General features: G+C 36.7%; 1 protein-coding gene across 1 annotated transcript in view; it reads right to left on the bottom strand.

The window, feature by feature from the left end:
* The window catches only part of LOC147941158 (uncharacterized), a 76,359-nt gene extending 49,750 nt beyond the window's left edge, over positions 1-26,609 (bottom strand). The window contains exons 1-3 of the mRNA XM_087458407.1: positions 25,493-26,609; positions 24,497-24,541; positions 22,627-24,391 (exon numbers count right to left, since the gene is read on the bottom strand). Of these exons, the coding sequence (XP_087314533.1) occupies positions 22,627-24,391; positions 24,497-24,541; positions 25,493-26,609 (2,927 nt within the window). The remainder of the gene's footprint in view (positions 1-22,626; positions 24,392-24,496; positions 24,542-25,492) is intronic.
* Between the last annotated feature and the right edge of the window lie 299 nt (positions 26,610-26,908).

Genomic DNA, 26,908 nt, shown 5'->3' with positions numbered 1-26,908 from the left:
AGTAACATAGCTGTTTACTGCTTTAAATCAATGTTTTCTCGGGTTTAGCCTGTTTCGGGACAAAATAGTTATAAGTGCTGTCTAAACACTCCAAATTCATCCTGAGCTCTTACAATTAGTCAAATGCATTGGATTATTACATATTTTGACCCTAGGAACAGTAACAAAGCTGTTTACTGCTTTAAATCAATGTTTTCTCGGGTTTAGCCTGTTTCGGGACAAAATGGGTATAATTGTTGTCTAAACACTCCAAATTCATCCTGAACTCTTACAATTAGTCAAATGCATTCGATTGTCACACATGTTTACCCCAGAAACACAATCAAAGCTGTTTCCTGCTTTTAATCAATGTTTTCGCGGTTTTAGCCTGTTTTCTTGTTTTAAGCCTATTTTGGAACAAAATAGGTATAAGTGTTGTCTAAACACTCCAAATTAAACCCAAACTCTTATAATTAGTCAAACGCATTAGATTGCTACATTTTTTTACCCTAGAAAGAGTAACATAGCTGTTTACTGCTTTAAATCAATGTTTTCTCGGGTTTAGCCTGTTTCGGGACAAAATGGTTATAATTGTTGTCTAAACACTCCAAATTCATCCCGAACTCTTACAATTAGTCAAATGCATTCGATTGTCACACATGTTGACCCCAGAAACACAAACAAAGCTGTTTCCTGCTTTTAATCAATGTTTTTGCGGTTTTAGCCTGTTTTCTCGTTTTAAGCCTGTTTTGGAACAAAATAGGTATAAGTGTTGTCTAAACACTCCAAATTAAACCCGAACTCTTATAATTAATCAAACGCATTAGATTGTTGCATATTTTCACCCTAGAGACAGTAGCATAGCTGTTTACTACTTTAAATCAATGTTTTCTTAGGTTTAGCCTGTTTTGGGACAAAATGGGTATAATTGTTGTCTAAACACTCCAAATTCCTCTCGAACTCTTACAATTAGTTAACTGCACTGGATTGTCACACATTTTGACACTAAAAACACAAACAAAGCTGTTTACTGCCTCGAATTAATGTTTTCTCAGTGTTAGCCTGTTTTCTCGTTTTATGCCTGTTTTGGAACAAAATAGGTATAAGTGTTGTCTAAACACTCCAAATTCAACCCATCTTGCATTGGTTGTACGGACGACCCATCTTGCATTGGTCGTACGGACAGTGCTTGTACGGACGGTGTGGTACGGATGGTGTGTGTGTGTGAGTTCTCATAGTTTTCTGCTTCGAATTAATGTTTTCTCGGGTTTAGCCTGTTTTCTAGTTTTAAGCTTATTTTGGAACAAAATAGGTATAAGTGTTGTCTAAACACTCCAAATTAAACCCGAACTCTTATAATTAGTCAAACGCATTTGATTGTTGCATATTTTCACCCTAGAAAGAGTAACATAGCTGTTTACTGCTTTAAATCAATGTTTTCTTGGTTTTAGCTTGTTTTGGGACAAAATGGGTATAATTGTTGTCTAAACACTCCAAATTCCTCCCAAACTCTTACAATTAGTTAACTGCACTGGATTGTCAAACATTTTGACACCCAAAACACAAACAAAGCTGTTTACTGCTTCGAAATAATATTTTCTCGGTGTTAGCCTGTTTTCTCGTTTTATGCCTGTTTTGGAACAAAATAGGTATAAGTGTTGTCTAAACACTCCAAATTTAACCCGAACTCTTACAATTAGTTAAATGCATTGGATTGTCACACATTTTGACACTAGAAACACAAACAAAACTGTTTACTGCTTCGAATTAATGTTTTCTCGGTTTTAGCCTGTTTTCTCGTTTTAAGCCTATTTTGGAACAAAATAGGTATAAGTGTTGTCTAAACACTCCAAATTCATCCTGAGATCTTACAATTAGTCAAATGCATTGGATTATTACATATTTTGACCCTAGGAACAGTAACAAAGCTGTTTACTGCTTTAAATCAATGTTTTCTCGGGTTTAGCCTGTTTCGGGACAAAATGGGTATAATTGTTGTCTAAACACTCCAAATTCATCCCGAACTCTTACAATTAGTCAAATGCATTCGATTGTCACACATGTTTACCCCAGAAACACAAACAAAGCTGTTTACTGCTTTTAATCAATGTTTTCGCGGTTTTAGCCTGTTTTCTCGTTTTAAGCCTATTTTAGAACAAAATAGGTATAAGTGTTGTCTAAACACTCCAAATTAATCCCAAACTCTTATAATTAGTCAAACGCATTAGATTGATACATCTTTTCACCCTAGAAAGAGTAACATAGCTGTTTACTGCTTTAAATCAATGTTTTCTCGGGTTTAGCCTGTTTCGGGACAAAATAGTTATAAGTGCTGTCTAAACACTCCAAATTCATCCTGAGCTCTTACAATTAGTCAAATGCATTGGATTATTACATATTTTGACCCTAGGAACAGTAACAAAGCTGTTTACTGCTTTAAATCAATGTTTTCTCGGGTTTAGCCTGTTTCTGGACAAAATGGGTATAATTGTTGTCTAAACACTCCAAATTCATCCCGAACTCTTACAATTAGTCAAATGCATTCGATTGTCACACATGTTTACCCCAGAAACACAATCAAAGCTGTTTCCTGCTTTTAATCAATGTTTTCGCGGTTTTAGCCTGTTTTCTTGTTTTAAGCCTATTTTGGAACAAAATAGGTATAAGTGTTGTCTAAACACTCCAAATTAAACCCAAACTCTTATAATTAGTCAAACGCATTAGATTGCTACATTTTTTTACCCTAGAAAGAGTAACATAGCTGTTTACTGCTTTAAATCAATGTTTTCTCGGGTTTAGCCTGTTTCGGGACAAAATGGTTATAATTGTTGTCTAAACACTCCAAATTCATCCCGAACTCTTACAATTAGTCAAATGCATTCGATGGTCACACATGTTGACCCCAGAAACACAAACAAAGCTGTTTCCTGCTTTTAATCAATGTTTTTGCGGTTTTAGCCTGTTTTCTCGTTTTAAGCCTGTTTTGGAACAAAATAGGTATAAGTGTTGTCTAAACACTCCAAATTAAACCCGAACTCTTATAATTAATCAAACGCATTAGATTGTTGCATATTTTCACCCTAGAGACAGTAGCATAGCTGTTTACTACTTTAAATCAATGTTTTCTTAGGTTTAGCCTGTTTTGGGACAAAATGGGTATAATTGTTGTCTAAACACTCCAAATTCCTCTCGAACTCTTACAATTAGTTAACTGCACTGGATTGTCACACATTTTGACACTAAAAACACAAACAAAGCTGTTTACTGCTTCGAATTAATGTTTTCTCAGTGTTAGCCTGTTTTCTCGTTTTATGCCTGTTTTGGAACAAAATAGGTATAAGTGTTGTCTAAACACTCCAAATTCAACCCATCTCGCATTGGTCGTACGGACAGTGCTTGTACGGACGGTGTGGTACGGATGGTGTGTGTGTGTGAGTTCTCATAGTTTTCTGCTTCGAATTAATGTTTTCTCGGGTTTAGCCTGTTTTCTAGTTTTAAGCTTATTTTGGAACAAAATAGGTATAAGTGTTGTCTAAACACTCCAAATTAAACCCGAACTCTTATAATTAGTCAAACGCATTAGATTGATACATCTTTTCACCCTAGAAAGAGTAACATAGCTGTTTACTACTTTAAATCAATGTTTTCTTAGGTTTAGCCTGTTTTGGGACAAAATGGGTATAATTGTTGTCTAAACACTCCAAATTCCTCTCGAACTCTTACAATTAGTTAACTGCACTGGATTGTCACACATTTTGACACTAAAAACACAAACAAAGCTGTTTACTGCCTCGAATTAATGTTTTCTCAGTGTTAGCCTGTTTTCTCGTTTTATGCCTGTTTTGGAACAAAATAGGTATAAGTGTTGTCTAAACACTCCAAATTCAACCCATCTTGCATTGGTTGTACGGACGACCCATCTCGCATTGGTCGTACGGACAGTGCTTGTACGGACGGTGTGGTACGGATGGTGTGTGTGTGTGAGTTCTCATAGTTTTCTGCTTCGAATTAATGTTTTCTCGGGTTTAGCCTGTTTTCTAGTTTTAAGCTTATTTTGGAACAAAATAGGTATAAGTGTTGTCTAAACACTCCAAATTAAACCCGAACTCTTATAATTAGTCAAACGCATTTGATTGTTGCATATTTTCACCCTAGAAAGAGTAACATAGCTGTTTACTGCTTTAAATCAATGTTTTCTTGGTTTTAGCTTGTTTTGGGACAAAATGGGTATAATTGTTGTCTAAACACTCCAAATTCCTCCCAAACTCTTACAATTAGTTAACTGCACTGGATTGTCAAACATTTTGACACCCAAAACACAAACAAAGCTGTTTACTGCTTCGAAATAATATTTTCTCGGTGTTAGCCTGTTTTCTCGTTTTATGCCTGTTTTGGAACAAAATAGGTATAAGTGTTGTCTAAACACTCCAAATTTAACCCGAACTCTTACAATTAATCAAACGCATTAGATTGTTGCATATTTTCACCCTAGAGACAGTAGCATAGCTGTTTACTACTTTAAATCAATGTTTTCTTAGGTTTAGCCTGTTTTGGGACAAAATGGGTATAATTGTTGTCTAAACACTCCAAATTCCTCTCGAACTCTTACAATTAGTTAACTGCACTGGATTGTCACACATTTTGACACTAAAAACACAAACAAAGCTGTTTACTGCCTCGAATTAATGTTTTCTCAGTGTTAGCCTGTTTTCTCGTTTTATGCCTGTTTTGGAACAAAATAGGTATAAGTGTTGTCTAAACACTCCAAATTCAACCCATCTTGCATTGGTTGTACGGACGACCCATCTCGCATTGGTCGTACGGACAGTGCTTGTACGGACGGTGTGGTACGGATGGTGTGTGTGTGTGAGTTCTCATAGTTTTCTGCTTCGAATTAATGTTTTCTCGGGTTTAGCCTGTTTTCTAGTTTTAAGCTTATTTTGGAACAAAATAGGTATAAGTGTTGTCTAAACACTCCAAATTAAACCCGAACTCTTATAATTAGTCAAACGCATTTGATTGTTGCATATTTTCACCCTAGAAAGAGTAACATAGCTGTTTACTGCTTTAAATCAATGTTTTCTTGGTTTTAGCTTGTTTTGGGACAAAATGGGTATAATTGTTGTCTAAACACTCCAAATTCCTCCCAAACTCTTACAATTAGTTAACTGCACTGGATTGTCAAACATTTTGACACCCAAAACACAAACAAAGCTGTTTACTGCTTCGAAATAATATTTTCTCGGTGTTAGCCTGTTTTCTCGTTTTATGCCTGTTTTGGAACAAAATAGGTATAAGTGTTGTCTAAACACTCCAAATTTAACCCGAACTCTTACAATTAGTTAAATGCATTGGATTGTCACACATTTTGACACTAGAAACACAAACAAAACTGTTTACTGCTTCGAATTAATGTTTTCTCGGTTTTAGCCTGTTTTCTCGTTTTAAGCCTATTTTGGAACAAAATAGGTATAAGTGTTGTCTAAACACTCCAAATTCATCCTGAGATCTTACAATTAGTCAAATGCATTGGATTATTACATATTTTGACCCTAGGAACAGTAACAAAGCTGTTTACTGCTTTAAATCAATGTTTTCTCGGGTTTAGCCTGTTTCGGGACAAAATGGGTATAATTGTTGTCTAAACACTCCAAATTCATCCCGAACTCTTACAATTAGTCAAATGCATTCGATTGTCACACATGTTTACCCCAGAAACACAAACAAAGCTGTTTACTGCTTTTAATCAATGTTTTCGCGGTTTTAGCCTGTTTTCTCGTTTTAAGCCTATTTTGGAACAAAATAGGTATAAGTGTTGTCTAAACACTCCAAATTAATCCCAAACTCTTATAATTAGTCAAACGCATTAGATTGATACATCTTTTCACCCTAGAAAGAGTAACATAGCTGTTTACTGCTTTAAATCAATGTTTTCTCGGGTTTAGCCTGTTTCGGGACAAAATAGTTATAAGTGCTGTCTAAACACTCCAAATTCATCCTGAGCTCTTACAATTAGTCAAATGCATTGGATTATTACATATTTTGACCCTAGGAACAGTAACAAAGCTGTTTACTGCTTTAAATCAATGTTTTCTCGGGTTTAGCCTGTTTCGGGACAAAATGGGTATAATTGTTGTCTAAACACTCCAAATTCATCCCGAACTCTTACAATTAGTCAAATGCATTCGATTGTCACACATGTTTACCCCAGAAACACAATCAAAGCTGTTTCCTGCTTTTAATCAATGTTTTCGCGGTTTTAGCCTGTTTTCTCGTTTTAAGCCTATTTTGGAACAAAATAGGTATAAGTGTTGTCTAAACACTCCAAATTAAACCCAAACTCTTATAATTAGTCAAACGCATTAGATTGCTACATTTTTTTACCCTAGAAAGAGTAACATAGCTGTTTACTGCTTTAAATCAATGTTTTCTCGGGTTTAGCCTGTTTCGGGACAAAATGGTTATAATTGTTGTCTAAACACTCCAAATTCATCCCGAACTCTTACAATTAGTCAAATGCATTCGATTGTCACACATGTTGACCCCAGAAACACAAACAAAGCTGTTTCCTGCTTTTAATCAATGTTTTTGCGGTTTTAGCCTGGTTTCTCGTTTTAAGCCTGTTTTGGAACAAAATAGGTATAAGTGTTGTCTAAACACTCCAAATTAAACCCGAACTCTTATAATTAATCAAACGCATTAGATTGTTGCATATTTTCACCCTAGAGACAGTAGCATAGCTGTTTACTACTTTAAATCAATGTTTTCTTAGGTTTAGCCTGTTTTGGGACAAAATGGGTATAATTGTTGTCTAAACACTCCAAATTCCTCTCGAACTCTTACAATTAGTTAACTGCACTGGATTGTCACACATTTTGACACTAAAAACACAAACAAAGCTGTTTACTGCTTCGAATTAATGTTTTCTCAGTGTTAGCCTGTTTTCTCGTTTTATGCCTGTTTTGGAACAAAATAGGTATAAGTGTTGTCTAAACACTCCAAATTCAACCCATCTTGCATTGGTTGTACGGACGACCCATCTCGCATTGGTCGTACGGACAGTGCTTGTACGGACGGTGTGGTACGGATGGTGTGTGTGTGTGAGTTCTCATAGTTTTCTGCTTCGAATTAATGTTTTCTCGGGTTTAGCCTGTTTTCTAGTTTTAAGCTTATTTTGGAACAAAATAGGTATAAGTGTTGTCTAAACACTCCAAATTAAACCCGAACTCTTATAATTAGTCAAACGCATTTGTTTGTTGCATATTTTCACCCTAGAAAGAGTAACATAGCTGTTTACTGCTTTAAATCAATGTTTTCTTGGTTTTAGCTTGTTTTGGGACAAAATGGGTATAATTGTTGTCTAAACACTCCAAATTCCTCCCGAACTCTTACAATTAGTTAACTGCACTGGATTGTCAAACATTTTGACACCCAAAACACAAACAAAGCTGTTTACTGCTTCGAAATAATATTTTCTCGGTGTTAGCCTGTTTTCTCGTTTTATGCCTGTTTTGGAACAAAATAGGTATAAGTGTTGTCTAAACACTCCAAATTTAACCCGAACTCTTACAATTAGTTAAATGCATTGGATTGTCACACATTTTGACACTAGAAACACAAACAAAACTGTTTACTGCTTCGAATTAATGTTTTCTCGGTTTTAGCCTGTTTTCTCGTTTTAAACCTATTTTGGAACAAAATAGGTATAAGTGTTGTCTAAACACTCCAAATTCATCCTGAGATCTTACAATTAGTCAAATGCATTGGATTACTACATATTTTGACCCTAGGAACAGTAACAAAGCTGTTTACTGCTTTAAATCAATGTTTTCTCGGGTTTAGCCTGTTTCGGGACAAAATGGGTATAATTGTTGTCTAAACACTCCAAATTCATCCCGAACTCTTACAATTAGTCAAATGCATTCGATTGTCACACATGTTTACCCCAGAAACACAAACAAAGCTATTTCCTGCTTTTAATCAATGTTTTCGCGGTTTTAGCCTGTTTTCTCGTTTTAAGCCTATTTTGGAACAAAATAGGTATAAGTGTTGTCTAAACACTCCAAATTAAACCCAAACTCTTATAATTAGTCAAACGCATTAGATTGCTACATTTTTTTACCCTAGAAAGAGTAACATAGCTGTTTACTGCTTTAAATCAATGTTTTCTCGGGTTTAGCCTGTTTCGGGACAAAATGGTTATAATTGTTGTCTAAACACTCCAAATTCATCCCGAACTCTTACAATTAGTCAAATGCATTCGATTGTCACACATGTTGACCCCAGAAACACAAACAAAGCTGTTTCCTGCTTTTAATCAATGTTTTTGCGGTTTTAGCCTGTTTTCTCGTTTTAAGCCTGTTTTGGAACAAAATAGGTATAAGTGTTGTCTAAACACTCCAAATTAAACCCGAACTCTTATAATTAATCAAACGCATTAGATTGTTGCATATTTTCACCCTAGAGACAGTAGCATAGCTGTTTACTACTTTAAATCAATGTTTTCTTAGGTTTAGCCTGTTTTGGGACAAAATGGGTATAATTGTTGTCTAAACACTCCAAATTCCTCTCGAACTCTTACAATTAGTTAACTGCACTGGATTGTCACACATTTTGACACTAAAAACACAAACAAAGCTGTTTACTGCCTCGAATTAATGTTTTCTCAGTGTTAGCCTGTTTTCTCGTTTTTTGCCTGTTTTGGAACAAAATAGGTATAAGTGTTGTCTAAACACTCCAAATTCAACCCATCTTGCATTGGTTGTACGGACGACCCATCTCGCATTGGTCGTACGGACAGTGCTTGTACGGACGGTGTGGTACGGATGGTGTGTGTGTGTGAGTTCTCATAGTTTTCTGCTTCGAATTAATGTTTTCTCGGGTTTAGCCTGTTTTCTAGTTTTAAGCTTATTTTGGAACAAAATAGGTATAAGTGTTGTCTAAACACTCCAAATTAAACCCGAACTCTTATAATTAGTCAAACGCATTTGATTGTTGCATATTTTCACCCTAGAAAGAGTAACATAGCTGTTTACTGCTTTAAATCAATGTTTTCTTGGTTTTAGCTTGTTTTGGGACAAAATGGGTATAATTGTTGTCTAAACACTCCAAATTCCTCCCGAACTCTTACAATTAGTTAACTGCACTGGATTGTCAAACATTTTGACACCCAAAACACAAACAAAGCTGTTTACTGCTTCGAAATAATATTTTCTCGGTGTTAGCCTGTTTTCTCGTTTTATGCCTGTTTTGGAACAAAATAGGTATAAGTGTTGTCTAAACACTCCAAATTTAACCCGAACTCTTACAATTAGTTAAATGCATTGGATTGTCACACATTTTGACACTAGAAACACAAACAAAACTGTTTACTGCTTCGAATTAATGTTTTCTCGGTTTTAGCCTGTTTTCTCGTTTTAAGCCTATTTTGGAACAAAATAGGTATAAGTGTTGTCTAAACACTCCAAATTCATCCTGAGATCTTACAACTAGTCAAATGCATTGGATTATTACATATTTTGACCCTAGGAACAGTAACAAAGCTGTTTACTGCTTTAAATCAATGTTTTCTCGGGTTTAGCCTGTTTCGGGACAAAATGGGTATAATTGTTGTCTAAACACTCCAAATTCATCCCGAACTCTTACAATTAGTCAAATGCATTCGATTGTCACACATGTTTACCCCAGAAACACAAACAAAGCTGTTTCCTGCTTTTAATCAATGTTTTCGCGGTTTTAGCCTGTTTTCTCGTTTTAAGCCTATTTTGGAACAAAATAGGTATAAGTGTTGTCTAAACACTCCAAATTAAACCCAAACTCTTATAATTAGTCAAACGCATTAGATTGCTACATTTTTTTACCCTAGAAAGAGTAACATAGCTGTTTACTGCTTTAAATCAATGTTTTCTCGGGTTTAGCCTGTTTCGGGACAAAATGGTTATAATTGTTGTCTAAACACTCCAAATTCATCCCGAACTCTTACAATTAGTCAAATGCATTCGATTGTCACACATGTTGACCCCAGAAACACAAACAAAGCTGTTTCCTGCTTTTAATCAATGTTTTTGCGGTTTTAGCCTGTTTTCTCGTTTTAAGCCTGTTTTGGAACAAAATAGGTATAAGTGTTGTCTAAACACTCCAAATTAAACCCGAACTCTTATAATTAATCAAACGCATTAGATTGTTGCATATTTTCACCCTAGAGACAGTAGCATAGCTGTTTACTACTTTAAATCAATGTTTTCTTAGGTTTAGCCTGTTTTGGGACAAAATGGGTATAATTGTTGTCTAAACACTCCAAATTCCTCTCGAACTCTTACAATTAGTTAACTGCACTGGATTGTCACACATTTTGACACTAAAAACACAAACAAAGCTGTTTACTGCCTCGAATTAATGTTTTCTCAGTGTTAGCCTGTTTTCTCGTTTTATGCCTGTTTTGGAACAAAATAGGTATAAGTGTTGTCTAAACACTCCAAATTCAACCCATCTTGCATTGGTTGTACGGACGACCCATCTCGCATTGGTCGTTCGGACAGTGCTTGTACGGACGGTGTGGTACGGATGGTGTGTGTGTGTGAGTTCTCATAGTTTTCTGCTTCGAATTAATGTTTTCTCGGGTTTAGCCTGTTTTCTAGTTTTAAGCTTATTTTGGAACAAAATAGGTATAAGTGTTGTCTAAACACTCCAAATTAAACCCGAACTCTTATAATTAGTCAAACGCATTTGATTGTTGCATATTTTCACCCTAGAAAGAGTAACATAGCTGTTTACTGCTTTAAATCAATGTTTTCTTGGTTTTAGCTTGTTTTGGGACAAAATGGGTATAATTGTTGTCTAAACACTCCAAATTCCTCCCGAACTCTTACAATTAGTTAACTGCACTGTATTGTCAAACATTTTGACACCCAAAACACAAACAAAGCTGTTTACTGCTTCGAAATAATATTTTCTCGGTGTTAGCCTGTTTTCTCGTTTTATGCCTGTTTTGGAACAAAATAGGTATAAGTGTTGTCTAAACACTCCAAATTTAACCCGAACTCTTACAATTAGTTAAATGCATTGGATTGTCACACATTTTGACACTAGAAACACAAACAAAACTGTTTACTGCTTCGAATTAATGTTTTCTCGGTTTTAGCCTGTTTTCTCGTTTTAAGCCTATTTTGGAACAAAATAGGTATAAGTGTTGTCTAAACACTCCAAATTCATCCTGAGATCTTACAATTAGTCAAATGCATTGGATTATTACATATTTTGACCCTAGGAACAGTAACAAAGCTGTTTACTGCTTTAAATCAATGTTTTCTCGGGTTTAGCCTGTTTCGGGACAAAATGGGTATAATTGTTGTCTAAACACTCCAAATTCATCCCGAACTCTTACAATTAGTCAAATGCATTCGATTGTCACACATGTTGACTCCAGAAACACAAACAAAGCTGTTTCCTGCTTTTAATCAATGTTTTCGCGGTTTTAGCATGTTTTCTCGTTTTAAGACTGTTTTGGAACAAAATAGGTATAAGTGTTGTCTAAACACTCCAAATTAAACCCGAACTCTTATAATTAGTCAAACGCATTTGATTGTTGCATATTTTCACCCTAGAAAGAGTAACATAGCTGTTTACTGCTTTAAATCAATGTTTTCTTGGTTTTAGCTTGTTTTGGGACAAAATGGGTATAATTGTTGTCTAAACACTCCAAATTCCTCCCGAACTCTTACAATTAGTTAACTGCACTGGATTGTCAAACATTTTGACACCCAAAACACAAACAAAGCTGTTTACTGCTTCGAAATAATATTTTCTCGGTGTTAGCCTGTTTTCTCGTTTTATGCCTGTTTTGGAACAAAATAGGTATAAGTGTTGTCTAAACACTCCAAATTTAACCCGAACTCTTACAATTAGTTAAATGCATTGGATTGTCACACATTTTGACACTAGAAACACAAACAAAACTGTTTACTGCTTCGAATTAATGTTTTCTCGGTTTTAGCCTGTTTTCTCGTTTTAAGCCTATTTTGGAACAAAATAGGTATAAGTGTTGTCTAAACACTCCAAATTCATCCTGAGATCTTACAATTAGTCAAATGCATTGGATTACTACATATTTTGACCCTAGGAACAGTAACAAAGCTGTTTACTGCTTTAAATCAATGTTTTCTCGGGTTTAGCCTGTTTCGGGACAAAATGGGTATAATTGTTGTCTAAACACTCCAAATTCATCCCGAACTCTTACAATTAGTCAAATGCATTCGATTGTCACACATGTTTACCCCAGAAACACAAACAAAGCTGTTTCCTGCTTTTAATCAATGTTTTCGCGGTTTTAGCCTGTTTTCTCGTTTTAAGCCTATTTTGGAACAAAATAGGTATAAGTGTTGTCTAAAGACTCCAAATTAAACCCAAACTCTTATAATTAGTCAAACGCATTAGATTGCTACATTTTTTTACCCTAGAAAGACTAACATAGCTGTTTACTGCTTTAAATCAATGTTTTCTCGGGTTTAGCCTGTTTCGGGACAAAATGGTTATAATTGTTGTCTAAACACTCCAAATTCATCCCGAACTCTTACAATTAGTCAAATGCATTCGATTGTCACACATGTTGACCCCAGAAACACAAACAAAGCTGTTTCCTGCTTTTAATCAATGTTTTTGCGGTTTTAGCCTGTTTTCTCGTTTTAAGCCTGTTTTGGAACAAAATAGGTATAAGTGTTGTCTAAACACTCCAAATTAAACCCGAACTCTTATAATTAATCAAACGCATTAGATTGTTGCATATTTTCACCCTAGAGACAGTAGCATAGCTGTTTACTACTTTAAATCAATGTTTTCTTAGGTTTAGCCTGTTTTGGGACAAAATGGGTATAATTGTTGTCTAAACACTCCAAATTCCTCTCGAACTCTTACAATTAGTTAACTGCACTGGATTGTCACACATTTTGACACTAAAAACACAAACAAAGCTGTTTACTGCTTCGAATTAATGTTTTCTCGGTGTTAGCCTGTTTTCTCGTTTTATGCCTGTTTTAGAACAAAATAGGTATAAGTGTTGTCTAAACACTCCAAATTCAACCCGAACTCTTACAATTAGTTAAATGCATTGGATTGTCACACATTTTGACACTAGAAACACAAACAAAACTGTTTACTGCTTCGAATTAATGTTTTCTCGGTTTTAGCCTGTTTTCTCGTTTTAAGCCTATTTTGGAACAAAATAGGTATAAGTGTTGTCTAAACACTCCAAATTAAACCCAAACTCTTATAATTAGTCAAACGCATTAGATTGCTACATTTTTTTACCCTAGAAAGAGTAACATAGCTGTTTACTGCTTTAAATCAATGTTTTCTCGGGTTTAGCCTGTTTCGGGACAAAATGGGTATAATTGTTGTCTAAACACTCCAAATTCATCCCGAACTCTTACAATTAGTCAAATGCATTCGATTGTCACACATGTTTACCCCAGAAACACAAACAAAGCTGTTTCCTGCTTTTAATCAATGTTTTCGCGGTTTTAGCCTGTTTTCTCGTTTTAAGCCTATTTTGGAACAAAATAGGTATAAGTGTTGTCTAAACACTCCAAATTAAACCCAGACTCTTATAATTAGTCAAACGCATTAGATTGCTACATTTTTTTACCCTAGAAAGAGTAACATAGCTGTTTACTGCTTTAAATCAATGTTTTCTCGGGTTTAGCCTGTTTCGGGACAAAATGGTTATAATTGTTGTCTAAACACTCCAAATTGATCCCGAACTCTTACAATTAGTCAAATGCATTCGATTGTCACACATGTTGACCCCAGAAACACAAACAAAGCTGTTTCCTGCTTTTAATCAATGTTTTTGCGGTTTTAGCCTGTTTTCTGGTTTTAAGCCTGTTTTGGAACAAAATAGGTATAAGTGTTGTCTAAACACTCCAAATTAAACCCGAACTCTTATAATTAATCAAACGCATTAGATTGTTGCATATTTTCACCCTAGAGACAGTAGCATAGCTGTTTACTACTTTAAATCAATGTTTTCTTAGGTTTAGCCTGTTTTGGGACAAAATGGGTATAATTGTTGTCTAAACACTCCAAATTCCTCTCGAACTCTTACAATTAGTTAACTGCACTGGATTGTCACACATTTTGACACTAAAAAAACAAACAAAGCTGTTTACTGCTTCGAATTAATGTTTTCTCAGTGTTAGCCTGTTTTCTCGTTTTATGCCTGTTTTGGAACAAAATAGGTATAAGTGTTGTCTAAACACTCCAAATTCAACCCATCTTGCATTGGTTGTACGGACGACCCATCTCGCATTGGTCGTACGGACAGTGCTTGTACGGACGGTGTGGTACGGATGGTGTGTGTGTGTGAGTTCTCATAGTTTTCTGCTTCGAATTAATGTTTTCTCGGGTTTAGCCTGTTTTCTAGTTTTAAGCTTATTTTGGAACAAAATAGGTATAAGTGTTGTCTAAACACTCCAAATTAAACCCGAACTCTTATAATTAGTCAAACGCATTAGATTGTTGCATATTTTCACCCTAGAAAGAGTAACATAGCTGTTTACTGCTTTAAATCAATGTTTTCTCGGTTTTAGCTTGTTTTGGGACAAAATGGGTATAATTGTTGTCTAAACACTCCAAATTCCTCCCGAACTCTTACAATTAGTTAACTGCACTGGATTGTCAAACATTTTGACACCCAAAACACAAACAAAGCTGTTTACTGCTTCGAAATAATATTTTCTCGGTGTTAGCCTGTTTTCTCGTTTTATGCCTGTTTTAGAACAAAATAGGTATAAGTGTTGTCTAAACACTCCAAATTTAACCCGAACTCTTACAATTAGTTAAATGCATTGGATTGTCACACATTTTGACACTAGAAACACAAACAAAACTGTTTACTGCTTCGAATTAATGTTTTCTCGGTTTTAGCCTGTTTTCTCGTTTTAAGCCTATTTTGGAACAAAATAGGTATAACTGTTGTCTAAACACTCCAAATTCATCCTGAGATCTTACAATTAGTCAAATGCATTGGATTATTACATATTTTGACCCTAGGAACAGTAACAAAGCTGTTTACTGCTTTAAATCAATGTTTTCTCGGGTTTAGCCTGTTTAGGGACAAAATGGGTATAATTGTTGTCTAAACACTCCAAATTCATCCCGAACTCTTACAATTAGTCAAATGCATTCGATTGTCACACATGTTTACTCCTGAAACACAAACAAAGCTGTTTACTGCTTTAAATCAATGTTTTCGCGGTTTTAGCCTGTTTTCTCGTTTTAAGCCTATTTTGGAACAAAATAGGTATAAGTGTTGTCTAAACACTCCAAATTAATCCCAAACTCTTATAATTAGTCAAACGCATTAGATTGATACATCTTTTCACCCTAGAAAGAGTAACATAGCTGTTTACTGCTTTAAATCAATGTTTTCTCGGGTTTAGCCTGTTTCGGGACAAAATAGTTATAAGTGCTGTCTAAACACTCCAAATTCATCCTGAGCTCTTACAATTAGTCAAATGCATTGGATTATTACATATTTTGACCCTAGGAACAATAACAAAGCTGTTTACTGCTTTAAATCAATGTTTTCTCGGGTTTAGCCTGTTTCGGGACAAAATGGGTATAATTGTTGTCTAAACACTCCAAATTCATCCCGAACTCTTACAATTAGTCAAATGCATTCGATTGTCACACATGTTTACCCCAGAAACACAATCAAAGCTGTTTCCTGCTTTTAATCAATGTTTTCGCGGTTTTAGCCTGTTTTCTCGTTTTAAGCCTGTTTTGGAACAAAACAGGTATAAGTGTTGTCTAAACACTCCAAATTAAACCCGAACTCTTATAATTAATCAAACGCATTAGATTGTTGCATATTTTTACCCTAGAAACAGTAACATAGCTGTTTACTACTTTAAATCAATGTTTTCTCAGGTTTAGCCTGTTTTGGGACAAAATGGGTATAAGTGTTGTCTAAACACTCCAAATTCATCCTGAGCTCTTACAATTAGTCAAATGCATTGGATTATTACATATTTTGACCCTAGGAACAGTAACAAAGCTGTTTACTGCTTTAAATCAATGTTTTCTCGGGTTTAGCCTGTTTCGGGACAAAATGGGTATAATTGTTGTCTAAACACTCCAAATTCATCCCGAACTCTTACAATTAGTCAAATGCATTCGATTGTCACACATGTTTACCCCAGAACACAAACAAAGCTGTTTACTGCTTTTAATCAATGTTTTCGCGGTTTTAACCTGTTTTCTCGTTTTAAGCCTGTTTTGGAACAAAATAGGTATAAGTGTTGTCTAAACACTCCAAATTAAACCCAAACTCTTATAATTAGTCAAATGCATTAAATTGTTACATATTTTCACCCTAGAAAGTTTAACATTGCTGTTTACTGCTTTAAATCAATGTTTTCTCGGGTTTAGCCTGTTTCGGGACAAAATGGTTATAATTGTTGTCTAAACACTCCAAATTCATCCCGAACTCTTACAATTAGTCAAATGCATTCGATTGTCACACATGTTGACCCCAGAAACACAAACAAAGCTGTTTCCTGCTTTTAATCAATGTTTTTGCGGTTTTAGCCTGTTTTCTCGTTTTCAGCCTATTTTGGAACAAAATAGGTATAAGTGTGGTCTAAACACTCCTAATTAAACCCAAACTCTTATAATTAGTCAAACGCATTAGATTGCTACATTTTTTTACCCTAGAAAGAGTAACATAGCTGTTTACTGCTTTAAATCAATGTTTTCTCGGGTTTAGCCTGTTTCGGGACAAAATGGTTATAATTGTTGTCTAAACATTCCAAATTCATCCCGAACTCTTACAATTAGTCAAATGCATTCGATTGTCACACATGTTGACCCCAGAAACACAAACAAAGCTGTTTCCTGCTTTTAATCAATGTTTTTGCGGTTTTAGCCTGTTTTCTCGTTTTAAGCCTGTTTTGGAACAAAATAGGTATAAGTGTTGTCTAAACACTCCAAATTAAACCCGAACTCTTATAATTAATCAAACGCATTAGATTGTTGCATATTTTCACCCTAGAAACAGTAGCATAGCTGTTTACTACTTTAAATCAATGTTTTCTCAGGTTTAGCTTGTTTTGGGACAAAATGGGTATAATTGTTGTCTAAACACTCCAAATTCCTCTCGAACTCTTACAATTAGTTAACTGCACTGGATTGTCACACATTTTGACACTAAAAACACAAACAAAGCTGTTTATTGCTTCTAATTAATGTTTTCTCAGTGTTAGCCTGTTTTCTCGTTTTATGCCTGTTTTGGAACAAAATAGGTATAAGTGTTGTCTAAACACTCCAAATTCAACCCATCTTGCATTGGTTGTACGGACGACCCATCTCGCATTGGTCGTACGGACAGTGCTTGTACGGACGGTGTGGTACGGATGGTGTGTGTGTGTGAGTTCTCATAGTTTTCTGCTTCGAATTAATGTTTTCTCGGGTTTAGCCTGTTTTCTAGTTTTAAGCCTATTTTGGAACAAAATAGGTATAAGTGTTGTCTAAACACTCCAAATTAATCCCAAACTCTTATAATTAGTCAAACGCATTAGATTGATACATATTTTCACCCTAGAAAGAGTAACATAGCTGTTTACTGCTTTAAATCAATGTTTTCTCGGGTTTAGCCTGTTTCGGGACAAAATAGTTATAAGTGCTGTCTAAACACTCCAAATTCATCCTGAGCTCTTACAATTAGTCAAATGCATTGGATTATTACATATTTTGACCCTAGGAACAATAACAAAGCTGTTTACTGCTTTAAATCAATGTTTTCTCGGGTTTAGCCTGTTTCGGGACAAAATGGGTATAATTGTTGTCTAAACACTCCAAATTCATCCCGAACTCTTACAATTAGTCAAATGCATTCGATTGTCACACATGTTTACCCCAGAAACACAATCAAAGCTGTTTCCTGCTTTTAATCAATGTTTTCACGGTTTTAGCCTGTTTTCTCGTGTTAAGCCTGTTTTGGAACAAAATAGGTATAAGTGTTGTCTAAACACTCCAAATTAAACCCGAACTCTTATAATTAATCAAACGCATTAGATTGTTGCATATTTTCACCCTAGAAACAGTAGCATAGCTGTTTACTACTTTAAATCAATGTTTTCTTAGGTTTAGCCTGTTTTGGGACAAAATGGGTATAATTGTTGTCTAAACACTCAAAATTCCTCTCGAACTCTTACAATTAGTGAACTGCACTGGATTGTCACACATTTTGACAGTAAAAACACAAACAAAGCTGTTTACTGCTTCGAATTAATGTTTTCTCAGTGTTAGCCTGTTTTCTCGTTTTATGCCTGTTTTGGAACAAAATAGGTATAAGTGTTGTCAAAACACTCCAAATTCAACTCATCTTGCATTGGTTGTACGGACGACCCATCTCGCATTGGTCGTACGGACAGTGCTTGTACGGACGGTGTGGTACGGATGGTGTGTGTGTGTGAGTTCTCATAGTTTTCTGCTTCGAATTAATGTTTTCTCGGTTTTAGCCTGTTTTTTAGTTTTAAGCCTATTTTGGAACAAAATAGGTATAAGTGTTGTCTAAACACTCCAAAACCCGAACTCTTATAATTAGTCAAACGCATTAGATTGTTGCATATTTTCACCCTAGAAAGAGTAACATAGCTGTTTACTGCTTTAAATCAATGTTTTCTCGGGTTTAGCCTGTTTCGGGACAAAATGGGTATAATTGTTGTCTAAACACTCCAAATTCATCCCGAACTCTTACAATTAGTCAAATGCATTCGATTGTCACACATGTTTACCCCAGAAACACAAACAAAGCTGTTTACTGCTTTTAATCAATGTTTTCGCGGTTTTAGCCTGTTTTCTCGTTTTAAGCCTATTTTGGAACAAAATAGGTATAAGTGTTGTCTAAACACTCCAAATTAATCCCAAACTCTTATAATTAGTCAAACGCATTAGATTGATACATATTTTCACCCTAGAAAGAGTAACATAGCTGTTTACTGCTTTAAATCAATGTTTTCTCGGGTTTAGCCTGTTTCGGGACAAAATAGTTATAAGTGCTGTCTAAACACTCCAAATTCACCCTGAGCTCTTACAATTAGTCAAATGCATTGGATTATTACATATTTTGACCCTAGGAACAATAACAAAGCTGTTTAATGCTTTAAATCAATGTTTTCTCGGGTTTAGCCTGTTTCGGGACAAAATGGGTATAATTGTTGTCTAAACACTCCAAATTCATCCCGAACTCTTACAATTAGTCAAATGCATTCGATTGTCACACATGTTGACCCCAGAAACACAAACAAAGCTGTTTCCTGCTTTTAATCAATGTTTTCGCGGTTTTAGCCTGTTTTGTCGTTTTAAGCCTGTTTTGGAACAAAATAGGTATAAGTGTTGTCTAAACACTCCAAATTAAACCCGAACTCTTATAATTAATCAAACGCATTAGATTGTTGCATATTTTCACCCTAGAAACAGTAGCATAGCTGTTTACTACTTTAAATCAATGTTTTCTTAGGTTTAGCCTGTTTTGGGACAAAATGGGTATAATTGTTGTCTAAACACTCCAAATTCCTCTCGAACTCTTACAATTAGTTAACTGCACTGGATTGTCACACATTTTGACACTAAAAACACAAACAAAGCTGTTTACTGCTTCGAATTAATATTTTCTCGGTGTTAGCCTGTTTTCTCGTTTTATGCCTGTTTTGGAACAAAATAGGTATAAGTGTTGTCTAAACACTCCAAATTTAACCCGAACTCTTACAATTAGTTAAATGCATTGGATTGTCACACATTTTGACACTAGAAACACAAACAAAACTGTTTACTGCTTCGAATTAATGTTTTCTCGGTTTTAGCCTGTTTTCTCGTTTTAAGCCTATTTTGGAACAAAATAGGTATAAGTGTTGTCTAAACACTCCAAATTCATCCCGAACTCTTACAATTAGTCAAATGCATTGGATTATTACATATTTTGACCCTAGGAACAATAACAAAGCTGTTTACTGCTTTAAATCAATGTTTTCTCGGGTTAGGCTGTTTCGGGACAAAATGGGTATAATTGTTGTCTAAACACTCCAAATTCATCCCGAACTCTTACAATTAGTCAAATGCATTCGATTGTCACACATGTTTACCCCAGAAACACAATCAAAGCTGTTTCCTGCTTTTAATCAATGTTTTCGCGGTTTTAGCATGTTTTCTCGTTTTAAGCTTGTTTTGGAACAAAATAGGTATAAGTGTTGTCTAAACACTCCAAATTAAACCCGAACTCTTATAATTAATCAAACGCATTAGATTGTTGCATATTTTTACCCTAGAAACAGTAACATAGCTGTTTACTACTTTAAATCAATGTTTTCTCAGGTTTAGCTTTTTTTGGGACAAAATGGGTATAAGTGTTGTCTAAACACTCCAAATTCATCCTGAGCTCTTACAATTAGTCAAATGCATTGGATTATTACGTATTTTGACCCTAGGAACAGTAACAAAGCTGTTTACTGCTTTAAATCAATGTTTTCTCGGGTTTAGCCTGTTTCGGGACAAAATGGGTATAATTGTTGTCTAAACACTCCAAATTCATCCCGAACTCTTACAATTAGTCAAATGCATTCGATTGTCACACATGTTTACCCCAGAACACAAACAAAGCTGTTTACTGCTTTTAATCAATGTTTTCGCGGTTTTAACCTGTTTTCTCGTTTTAAGCCTATTTTGGAACAAAATAGGTATAAGTGTTGTCTAAACACTCCAAATTAAACCCAAACTCTTATAATTAGTCAAACGCATTAGATTGTTACATATTTTCACCCTAGAAAGTTTAACATAGCTGTTTACTGCTTTAAATCAATGTTTTCTCGGGTTTAGCCTGTTTCGGGACAAAATGGTTATAATTGTTCTCTAAACACTCCATATTCATCCCGAACTCTTACAATTAGTCAAATGCATTCGATTGTCACACATGTTGACCCCAGAAACACAAACAAAGCTGTTTCCTGCTTTTAATCAATGTTTTCGCGGTTTTAGCCTGTTTTCTCGTTTTAAGCCTGTTTTGGAACAAAATAGGTATAAGTGTTGTCTAAACACTCCAAATTAAACCCGAACTCTTATAATTAATCAAACGCATTAGATTGTTGCATATTTTCACCCTAGAAACAGTAGCATAGCTGTTTACTACTTTTAATCAATGTTTTCTCAGGTTTAGCCTGTTTTGCGACAAAATGGGTATAATTGTTGTCTAAACACTCCAAATTCCTCTCGAACTCTTACAATTAGTTAACTGCACTGGATTGTCACACATTTTGACACTAAAAACACAAACAAAGCTGTTTACTGCTTCGAATTAATGTTTTCTCAGTGTTAGCCTGTTTTCTCGTTTTATGCCTGTTTTGGAACAAAATAGGTATAAGTGTTGTCTAAACACTCCAAATTCAACCCGAACTCTTACAATTAGTTAAATGCATTGGATTGTCACACATTTTGACACTAGAAACACAAACAAAACTGTTTACTGCTTCGAATTAATGTTTTCTCGGTTTTAGCCTGTTTTCTCGTTTTAAGCCTATTTTGGAACAAAATAGGTATAAGTGTTGTCTAAACACTCCAAATTAAACCCAAACTCTTATAATTAGTCAAACGCATTAGATTGTTACATATTTTGACTCTAGGAACAGTAACAAAGCTGTTTACTGCTTTAAATCAATGTTTTCTCGGGTTTAGCCTGTTACGGGACAAAATAGTTATAATTGTTGTCTAAACACTCCAAATGTTAGGATTGCGGAATGAACAAGAGTAGAATGGAGAGAAATGAGAGAATAAGAGGTAAAAGAGAATGTATATTCAAAAAGACTTAATTGGCTTATTCTTAGGTTTGTTACATGGCTTAATATAGAGAGACAAAGGGCATATAGCCGTTAGATACAAAGGAAGGAGGATAGAGACTTGTGTGGGCATGTCTTGGTCCTTATTAATGGTGAAAGCGACCTGCCCTTCCCTTGGTTGACTCGCCTACCACTTGCACACCAAGGTAAACATGTGACTCTTCTCTTCACTTAGATATTTATCCTCCATCTTCTCGATCCTTCTTCTCCTTGGGCCTTAACAACCCCAAGCCTCTTCTTTATTTTGCTAACCGGTCCATGGCCTATTGATCTTGGCTGTACGGACACTTGTACGGCCATTTGTACGGACACTCGTAAGGCCGACCTTGATCTCATGTCCTTCTTCCCTTAGATCAATACTCCCCCTCAAGCTTAGCTTAGTATAACAGCTAAGCTTGGCGGCCCATAGCCATCACCTCGTTAAAAACCTCAAGAATAGAAAACCTCATGGGACAAAACTTTCTTGAGGGAAAAAGAGTGTGATGGTCATGGGTGGAGGACTAGAGATCAAGGTTGTGTTAAGTCCACAAGTCCAAGTTTGTTGTAAATGTGATCACAAACTTGGCGCCTTGCAGCCTTGGTAAAGATGTCGGCGAGCTGATCTACACTTGGTGTGTGGTATGGGAGCGTGACACCCTCTTCAATCTTTTCTCGGACCTTGTGACAATCCAACTCAATGTGTTTGGTTCTTTCATGGAACACTGAGTTTGTGGCTATGTGTATAGCAGCTTCATTGTCACAATGCATAGGAATTGGTGTTGATGACTTGATGCCTAAATCTTCTAGTAATGCCTTGAGCCATGTGAGTTCGGTAGTTAGCTTCCTCATTGCTCGGTATTCTGATTCGGCACTTGACATCGACACTACTTTTTGCTTCTTGGTTTTCCAAGCCACTAGGTTCCCTCCTATGAATGTGCAGTAGCCAGTCGTAGATCGCCTATCTGTCCTATCACCGGCCCAATCTGCGTCACAATATCCCACAAGATCGGTGTTGGAGTTCATGCCCATCCATATGCCTTGGCCAGGACTCTTCTTGAGGTAATGAAGGATCCTCTCCAAAATGCTCCAGTGGAATGTTGTAGGGGCATTCATGTACTGGCTGACCTGATTCACAGCAAAGCATATATCAGGTCGAGTAAGTGTCAAGTATATTAGCTTACCTACTAGACGGCGATAGCGAGAAGGATCTTCATATAATGGATCCCTTCTCTCCCCCTTTCGTTCGACCTGGTATCCATCTGGAAGTGGAGTGTCTACTGGTTTAGCTCCTAGTTTTCCTGTTTCACAAAGTAAATCAAGAGTGTACTTCCTTTGTGAAAGAAATAAGCCCTCCGGAGAGCGACATACTTCGATTCCAAGGAAGTACTTAAGTTCACCAAGGTCTTTGATATCAAATACTGAATTTAAATGTGTCTTTATATCCTTAATACCTCCTTGGTTGTCTCCAGAGATGATAAGATCATCTACATAGATAAGAACAACCACTATACCTTTGTCGCTTTGAAGAGTGAAGAGAGTGGTATCCGACTGAGACTTTCTAAACCCATATTCTATGAGTGTAGTGCTCAGCTTGTGATACCAGGCTCTTGGGGATTGCTTTAGGCCAGAGATAGCCTTTCTTAGTCTTAGTACCTTTCCCGGAGCAATGGTGTTTTCAAGGCCCGGTGGTGGCGTCATGTACACCTCTTCTTTCAACTCTCCTTGTAAGAAGGCATTTTTGACATCCATCTGCCACAACTCCCAAGCTAGGTTAGTAGCCAAGGAGAGAACTACCCTTACCGTGTGAAGTTTGGCTACTGGTGCGAATGTGTCTTTGTAGTCTTGGCCGTATGTTTGAGTGAAACCGCGAGCTACAAGTCGAGCCTTGTATCGTTCAATGTTTCCATTGCTCAAGTACTTGATTGTGAACACCCATTTGGAGCTTACGGCTCTCTTTCCTGGTGGAAGGTCAGCTTCATCCCAAGTGTGGTTGCGTGTCATGGCCTCAACTTCATCGTCTATCGCTCCAAGCCATACTTTGCTTTCTTTTGCTTCATCATAAGTGTTTGGTATAGAATGTTCATCTATCTTTCCAAGAAACGCTTGATGATCAACCGGTAGGTTAGCAAGTGAACACACAGCTTGTATTGGGTGAGCTATGGCTTGATGGTTATAGTAGACGCGTTTGTCCTTCCAAGTGGATGGATGTGTCCGAACCCGCGTACTCCGACGCAACTGAGCTGGAGACGGATTAGTGGCCACTGATTCGACTTGTGCCTCTGATGGTTCCTCGTGTACCGTGCTGTTCTCCCCCTCCGGCTCCGGAACCACAATGTCCGTTTGATCACTAGGACGTTCGGCCATAGGCGGCGGCTGAGATGGTGCGGGTGGGCCGGTCCGGTCAGATAAGTCAGGTGAAGTATCCTGGGTCACAACATGAGGCAGGCCTGATGAAACTCCAAGGTGGTCGAGGAGGAACTTGAGACTGGTAGCTTTATTAGTTGGAGTGGCCAAGTCTTCAAGGTCGGCCCAATCTCTTTTGTCGAAGTAGCCTTATCCTTCAAGGAATTTGACATCACGGGAGACAAATGTGCGATGTTGGATGGGGTCAAAGCATTTGTAGCCCTTTTGTGTGGTGGAGTAACCAAGGAACATACACTTGGTACTCTTAGCCTCTAACTTGTTCCTCATCTCACCGGGTACTAAGACAAAACAAACACACCCAAACACTTTCAAATAACTAATGGATGGTTTAAATTTGTTCAATACCTCAAATGGTGATCGGTCTTCCAAGATCTTAGTTGGAATCCTGTTTATGAGATAGCAAGCCATCATCACTGCATCTCCCCAGTATCTCTTAGGTACATTGGTGTGAAACATCATTGATTTAGCCACTTCCATGAGATGTCGGTTTTTCCTTTCGGCCACACCATTTTGTTGAGGTGTGTATGGGCAACTTGTTTGATGGATAATGCCATGTTTAGCTAGATGTTCTTTGAACCTATTACTTGTGTACTCACCTCCATTATCTGTTCTAAACACTTTAATCTTAGCATTAAATTGATTAGTAACATAATTCTGAAAGTTTGTAAAGGCATCAATCACACGATCCTTAGATGGAAGCAATGTAACCCATGTATACTTGGACTTTTCATCAATAAAGGTCACAAAATATCTATTATTGTCTCTAGAGACACATGGGGAGGTCCAAACATCTGAATGAACCAAGTCAAAACAATTTTCATAAAAGGTAGTAGACTTAGAGAAAACAGTTTTACAATGCTTCCCAAGAATACAAGCTTCACAACTAGAATGATCAAACATAGCATTAGGTATCATCAACTCAAGAGCTCTAGAGTGAGGGTGTCCTAGTCTAGCATGCCACAACACATTAAAAGAAACACCAAGATAAGAACTAAGGGAACATGATTTAGGTGAGCTTGGTGAACTCTCTTGAAGAATATAAAGGTCATCTTTGGTTCCACCTTCACCAATCAGTTTTCCAGTCTCAATATCCTGAAAGTAAACATCATTAGGCCCAAATATAGCATAGCAATTCAGATCATTAGTAGTCCTTTTTACCGACAAAAGGTTAGAGGTGAACTTTGGCATATAAAACGCCTTGGACTCTTTATTAAATAGTCTAAGGTTACCAATCCCTTGAATTGGGATTTTATCTCCATTAGCTATCATAACATTACCCTTAACCGGTTCAATATTGTTTAGAAGATTCGAATTGCTAATCATGTGATGTGATGCACCCGAATCAACAACAAGTGAACTATTAGGTTTAAGGGTTAAGAAAGTTTTACCAGACTCTTTAAGGGCCAAAGACTTGATGAAGGCTTCCAAGTCAGATTTCTTCACATACTCCCCGGACATTGTCTCCTCTCCACTCTTAGATGCACCGGCCTGGCCTTGTTCTTCTTTGGAGTGAGTTAGGTTAGCCCTTGGGTCCTTGGTTGTATGGTTGTGACTTGGCCGTAAGTGTGGGTGGAGAAACCAGCATTTTTCTTTGGTGTGGCTCTTCCTCTTGCAATGCTCACATCCTCCCTTAGACCTTCTGTCCTCCTGCTTGTACACTCCTTTATTAGCCGTAATGAGCTCCCCCTTACCACTGAAGAGACCAAGAGAGCCTTGCTCCTTTTGGATCTGCGAACACACGTCATCTAGGCTAGGGAGCTTATCCGATCTTAGGATGTGTTTTATGAGGTCGTTGAAGGTGGGGTTGAGTGTGAGGAGCAGGGCAAAAACTTTGTCTTGTTCCCTTCGCTCATTAAGAACCGCCGGGTCCATGGTGTTTGGCCTAAGCATTTCGAATTCGGCCCAAAGTGACCTGAACTTGCCAAAATGTTTGTTAAACTCCATGTCTTCTTGGCTCAAGTCGTTGATAGCCTTCCTAACTTCAAAGACTCGAGTGAGGTTGGAGACATTGCCAAAGACATTTTTGAGGGTCTCCCATAGTTCCCTTGCCGTCTCGCAATATGAGTATGCTTCGAGTATGGGGCCTTCAAGTGAGTTCTGGAGTATAGAGAGGACAGTTTGATCTTCATGAAACCATTTGGCCTCTTCATCAGGTTTGGCCTCCTCTCCTTCTTCTTTGGTGGTTTCTTTTCCACCGTCTTCTGTGGCTTTCTTTAGAACCGTGCTTCCTTCGATATGGCTCCAAAGTCCGCGGCCACATAGTGCGGTTTTGGTGGTCCTTGACCATAAGAGGTAGTTTCCTCCTTTGAGAACTGTAGGCAAGACAAGCGGCTTGTTGTTTTCCATGGCCAAATGTTATGGACCGTTGGGTAAACCGTTTGTCCGGCAGGTAATAGTGAAATAGCACAATAGAATAGCGAACAAGAGTTGAGATTTTGGAACAAAGAATAGAGAATAAGGGTCAGTTTGTCAAAAACAACAACCTGGCTCTGATACCATGTTACGATTGCGGAATGAACAAGAGTAGAATGGAGAGAAATGAGAGAATAAGAGGTAAAAGAGAATGTATATTCAAAAAGACTTAATTGGCTTATTCTTAGGTTTGTTACATGGCTTAATATAGAGAGACAAGGGGCATATAGCCG

This window comes from Camelina sativa, chromosome 7 (assembly GCF_030686135.1).
Source record: "Camelina sativa cultivar CO46 ecotype springtype chromosome 7, ASM3068613v1".
Lineage (NCBI taxonomy): Eukaryota > Viridiplantae > Streptophyta > Magnoliopsida > Brassicales > Brassicaceae > Camelina > Camelina sativa.
The sequence above is the reverse complement of the archived record's forward strand: the minus strand, read 5'-3'. Positions and strand labels throughout refer to the sequence as shown.